This window comes from Pteropus alecto, unplaced genomic scaffold (assembly GCF_000325575.1).
Source record: "Pteropus alecto unplaced genomic scaffold, ASM32557v1 scaffold185, whole genome shotgun sequence".
NCBI classification, from domain to species: Eukaryota; Metazoa; Chordata; class Mammalia; order Chiroptera; family Pteropodidae; genus Pteropus; species Pteropus alecto.
The window spans coordinates 3,740,417-3,746,416 of NW_006438088.1; the positions used below are offsets into that span (position 1 = coordinate 3,740,417).

Consider the following 6,000-nt stretch of genomic DNA (forward strand, 5'->3'; position numbering starts at 1 on the left):
AATGCAACACATTTTAGCATAGTGCCTGGCATACAGTATAAGCACTTGATAAAACAGCAGCGATTATTAGCTCTGATGATTCTATCTCTCATTTGGATTATCTCCCCACCAGTATCCTGAGTTTGCTACGTTCCAACTATTTTTCTTTTTGTCCATCTGTGTCTACCAGGTACTTCAAACTTAGCCTCTCCAAGAAACCAGTTGCATTTAAACTGTACCTTTTTCGTCTTCCCCTTTCTATCCAGTGTTTGCTCTTTGACTTCCACTGGGGCATGCATTATCCTCATGCTGATTCTGCTTCACACTACCTGCCTTTCCATCCTCTTAGAATCTACAGCCTCACTAGTACCAAGGCCCTCTAAACTTGTAACGGTTTAGATTGGCTCCTTAATCTACCACAATTTATGAAAGAAAGGGAAATCTGAGCTCTATTTCTTAGCCACCCAGAGAACGCAACGGTACTCCTCATACAAACTATGCTGATAAAGTCAGTCATAATGAAAGCAACTTTGTTTAATTCGGGATACTGATATTGATACTATATACAACAAAACCAACCTGGCCATCTTGATTGATTCTCCAACAGAGAATCACCACTTTAGCTAATTCCTCTCCAGGTATAAATGAAAAATACATATAAAACCTTGAGTTCCACTGCTAAATAAGCTTGTGTTTTTTTCATAATAAATTTCCAAATTAAACTAGGGCTATTTTCCAGATTCTTCCCAGGTGAGAAACATAGTATGTTCTAGTACACTCATAGAGGTCTAATGCATACTTGCCTTAAGACAAAGACCTAGAAAGACCATGACAGCCAAGACACTTCATCTTGGGGCAAACCACAGACCCTACACAGTCCACTTTGGGACCACAAACTGATGAACCTGGACACACTGATGACGTGTAAGTATTTTAGCAGTGCTCCTCGTGCAAAGGTGAACAGTAGGATTAATCTACTTCACACCAAACTTGGCAGAAATAACACAAGTAATTCAATTACTTCTTATTTAATATTTAAATTTTGCTCTCTGCTTACTAAGTTTGACCCTCAGGACATGACCAAATTCCATCCAGGCCATATATGTGTGATGAATCATGCATTATCATAATTCTGATATCATGATAATGTCATCATGAGTGACCATTTCTGTGACCTATGTAAATAGAAATTCAGAAAACTCTCATTCTGGAGCAAAATAATATAAATAGCAACAATAATAATGATGATAAGTAAATTCATGTAGTGGCTATAAGAATGCCATTTTTAGATAGATAGAATATGCAGAAACTCTCATTTATTTAGGAGGCAAACTCCCAAATGGGAATAAATAAAAGAGATGATGGACATACACTGCGACGACACAGACAGAACAGAAAATAGTCTCCTGCAGCCTCTGGTTGTAGATCGCCTTACCTGAATCCAACGATTGGACATTCTTTACAGATGTTGCATTTGGCCTGATGTTTTGCAGTCTCAGCTGCTGCCACACGATGTAAAACTGGCAGCCAAACCATGGACTGTGGCTCCAGACGCATCCAATCTATAAACTCTTTCACACTTATCTCTGGCTTGTTGTTATTCTGGTGAAGAAACAAATATATTAAAAACGAAGAAAATTTCTTTATTTAAATTGCGGCAAGTGTTGTTGCTGTATAATATTCTGAATATCTGTGCTCAAGTAAAAGGAAAGTTATATAGTTTTTTCCAGGTCAGATAAATCACAATAGAGTTAAGGTTCTTCAAGGAAAAACGTTCTAGAATTTAAAAAGATAAAAAGCAGAAATTGTCACCTAGGAAGAAGAAAAATATCCCAATACCTTAATTCTTACATTAAAAAAAAAAAAAAAACAATTCTAAGCACTATTGTCACATAAACACTTTAATTCTATAAAATTCATTCATCTAAGACGGTAAGAATTCGTGAAAGTAAAAATTCATCGAAAACTTCCCAAACTTGAAGGCCATTAAATGCTAAATAAAAACTGTTACTTCTGTGTCCTGCTCCAGTCCTGCTATGTTATCACTCTGGAGGGCATATTACTGTAAATATACTTTGCCAGATTTCCGAAGTTGTCAAGATAAATTACATGAAATGTCTTAGTCCCTATTCAAATCTTAATATTAAGTAATTTTCATATGTGCAAAGTTAAAATTGTATGAACATCTTTCTCCTGCTTTTGTCAAGGTCGTTCTATGAACCTGTACATGGGAAAGTAATATTTAGAATTTTTATTTGGTATTTTTTGTATCTCTAAAACAAGAAAAAGGGTCATTATAAAACATAATAACCCATAACATCTCCTTAAAGAGATGGCGTGAGCATTTTTTTTTCCCCTCAGCAATGACAAAGCAGTGGTTACACTCTGGGAAAATGTCTATAGGCTTGAACTTCATGCATATTTACAGCACCAGTAGTAACAGTTCTAAAATGCTTTCATATATAGTAAACATTAAAAAGAAACTAAAATGCTTTTCCAGTTTATCATTAGTAAGTTAGACCCATATAAAATTTTATAATCATTCTCCTTTAGTACATATGTTTTCAAAGAAAATACTGCTACTTTAATAACATCTTTAATTTATGTATTTAAGAAATCTTGCCTACAAGGAACTCAGGGCATTTTTATTCATTTATTTAGCTATGATGTTCAAGGCACTGTACATAGGGATACAACAGTAAAAAGATAGAAATAGTCCTTGTGCATGGAGCTTAGGTTTGAATAGAAGAAACACTAAACAACCAATTACACAATTCAGTATGTAATTATAATTGTAATGAGCACCATACAAAGGTGGAGGTAGTTCAGGTGGATGTAGTGGGACACATAACCTCATCTGAAGGGACGAGAGGATTTTCAGAGGATGTGAGATTTAAGCAAAGATCTAAAGAATGAATAAGGAAGGATTAGTGATGAGAAGGGAGCTGTGGGTAGAGGATATAGAAGAACATTCTCAACAGGGGGCACACGTCCAAAGGTCGTAAAGCAGGGATGGAGGAACTAAAACAGTATGGCTGGAAAGCAGGGAGAAAGAGGGGACAAGTGACAAAAGATGAGGCTGTGGCGAAGTCAAGGCCGAATCACAGCAATCTGATAGCACGTGCTAAAGGTTTCTGGATGTTATACACTGACAAGCAAGTAAGTCTCCTTGAGGGGTGGCTGTTCCTCCAATCAAACACGCTTTAAGAAATAAAACACAAACTTAAGGGGATGGTACCCAGTGTCCTCCACCATTTGGCTCCAGCCCAAGTTCCCTGTTCCATTTCTCAGATTATTCTCAATACTCTTCTCCAACACACCTTACATACCAGTGATCTGTTGTGTTTACCTGCTGGAAGCAGCTGCGAACACTGGGTTCAATATTACTGCCTCCAAAAGCCGCTACTTCTCCGAGCTGCCGGGGGATCTGGATGGCATCATGAAGTAAGAGGCCAAGCTGCCTCTGGTCACACATTTCTGTTGGCCCCGCCACCTCTTTGAAGAGATCTATAAGGAGGAGAGACAAGAGATTAACATCCTTGTGCCTACAGTGTTCTTTTACATAAAATATATCTTTGGTTTTGAGGATTGAATGATGTAGATTAAAAATAATCATAGGGGCATGAATCAGATTAGCTGTCTCCTGAATTATGATAACGTTGATATTCTGCAAGTCTGTAATCAGGAACCTGTGAACCACACACTTCTTAGAACAACCTACTGTTGTATGTCAATACATATACGTAGACCAATAAATACAAATTTCCTTTTCAAAAGATATGTGGGTTCATTCGATGGTCTGAATAAGGATTTCCCTTCTTATTGAGAAAGACAATGAGCCAAAATGAAGCTTTCTTCATGACTTGTCAAAAGAATAAATTTACCTGAAGCAGCAAATCTAAATATTAACAGATTTGTTTCCCAAATTTTGTGTTCACTCTTAAATTTATTATTCTATTTAATATATATTCATTTTTTAAAAGATTTCTATACTTGAATCTATTTTATATAAGAAACATTAAAACATACAAGAAGGTGTCTTTTATTTTTAGTTTTTTTAAAGGCCCAATCAGTCTCTTCTTTATTACCTATAAATTTTTAAAATTTTATTTCATATACATTTCTTTAAAATTTAAGAACTTATTAACAAGCTCATGCATACTTTCACATAGTTCTTAGGCTTTTCTGTTCATAAAAAAAAAACCCACTAATTTGTTTTACAACTTTCTTGGTTCAAAAAAATTTAAACTCTTCTTTCTAGTATTGACTTCTATTCTTTACTTGCAATATTTTGGAGATTAAAATTATTACCATATTTCTAGCAATAAAGCTAATATACTTAAATAAGTTACTTTTGGAGAAGTTTCATATAAAGACAACCCACTTCATTATAGAAACCATTATTCTTTGGAAATTTCCAAGTTCTGAAAATTCAAAGTCGCACAAATTCTAAATGCTTTTCATGTGAAGGTTTCCAATAACAGAAGAAAGGGGAGTAAATATTTATTGGATTCTAAAAACTATTTCAAATTACACCTGGTAAATAAATATCAGATCAAAATGTATCTTTCCCTTTTTTTTTTTTAAAGGGGAATAATGCTAGATCTGACACTGTCAATGGTGAATTTTCGAACCGAAACCAACTTAGTGCTACGGACACAGTAAATTATAATGAAATATGACTTTAATTATAAGATGCTTATAGGGAAAGCAAATTCGATTAATATAAATTAAATTTTTATTATTATTTGTTCACTTAGATTTGGTTAGAGTTCTACTTGTTTTCATTTGTCACAAATAAGACTATAATAGCCAGAAAATATTTATCCAGGATGCTTACGATGATGCTCAATTCAAACCTGTCCTCTTAGGGACACAGAATTGATACATATGTACAATAATCTATACACAGAAGTGTAACATTTTCAGTGAGATCAACGGTGCTGAACTTTCCTCTTTTAAGGCAGATAGCTATATGGCTATACCACTATTAAGGTAAAACTACATATAAAACATAAAAGGTGAATGTCAATATTAAACATTTTGACATGTTTCTACATTTTTATAAAAGTTCACATTTTGATGTCATAGTCAGAAATAAAATGGAGGGACAGAATGTGGGAATGAGTCAGAGGAAAGTTACAATCTAAAACCCAAGGGCCAATAAATTAGCACAGAAGAGATGCAAACGGCCATTCATAAGGATCTTTGTTAACGTGCTTTTGATGAGGCAAAGAAGCCATCGGCTATAAGCAGGAAGGCCAGGGTGTTGTTAGAACCTAATCAAGGGATAGTCTCAGGAAGGCATGGAGAGAGAGGGAGGTGTCACCAGGGTCATGACACTGACATTAGCCATTACAAAATCAATGTTCACACAGACACCAAATGACCCAGGAGGGCAACTTTGCCATTGAGTTTGGAGAGCAAATCATCCTGAATATTAATTCCTAACAAAGGAACTAATAATGAGGAAGTGTTCTGATATCACTGGGGAAATCAAAACTGGAATTGCAGTTCCTAAGGACCTCAAAGTAAAACACACGAAATGTCAGAACATTTCCTGAGTCTCAATACTCCCCCAAAATATTTAGAGATTTCAACCCAAGAGGTTTCTTATTTAATTAAGTCCTAAAATGGCATACTTCATGGATTAAATTAAATATCGGAAGTATTCATTGCATAGGCTTCTGCTTTTCCTTCACAATCTGAAAACTTATCTCGAATTATACAGTGTCATGTTTCCCAACATTTGTAGAAAGCGCGTCCTTTGTAGTATGAGCGTCTGAGCACACGTATGCTGAAATATGCTCATTTGAAAGATTATACATTTCAGAAATATGTTTGAAGGTATGTGTACAGATAAAAGACATCTTTTATATATGTATATATGCAAATATAAAATTCTGTGGAGAATTTGTTTTTGCTCTATAGCTACAGCCACCAGGTTATAACTCTTTTGGTCTCAGGTTACTCCCTGATAACCAGCTTGGAATAAAAAAAAGAGGAGGGAACCAGTGATAT

General features: G+C 35.1%; 1 protein-coding gene across 10 annotated transcripts in view; it reads right to left on the reverse strand.

The window, feature by feature from the left end:
• UTRN (utrophin) overlaps window positions 1–6,000 on the reverse strand; it is a 446,938-nt gene that overhangs the window by 44,521 nt on the left and 396,417 nt on the right. For all 10 annotated transcript variants that reach the window (XM_025049288.1, XM_015592099.1, XM_015592098.1 and 7 more), the window contains 2 exons: window positions 3,329–3,486; window positions 1,415–1,581 (listed from right to left, as the gene is read on the reverse strand). In XM_025049288.1, the coding sequence (XP_024905056.1) occupies window positions 1,415–1,581; window positions 3,329–3,486 (325 nt within the window). The remainder of the gene's footprint in view (window positions 1–1,414; window positions 1,582–3,328; window positions 3,487–6,000) is intronic.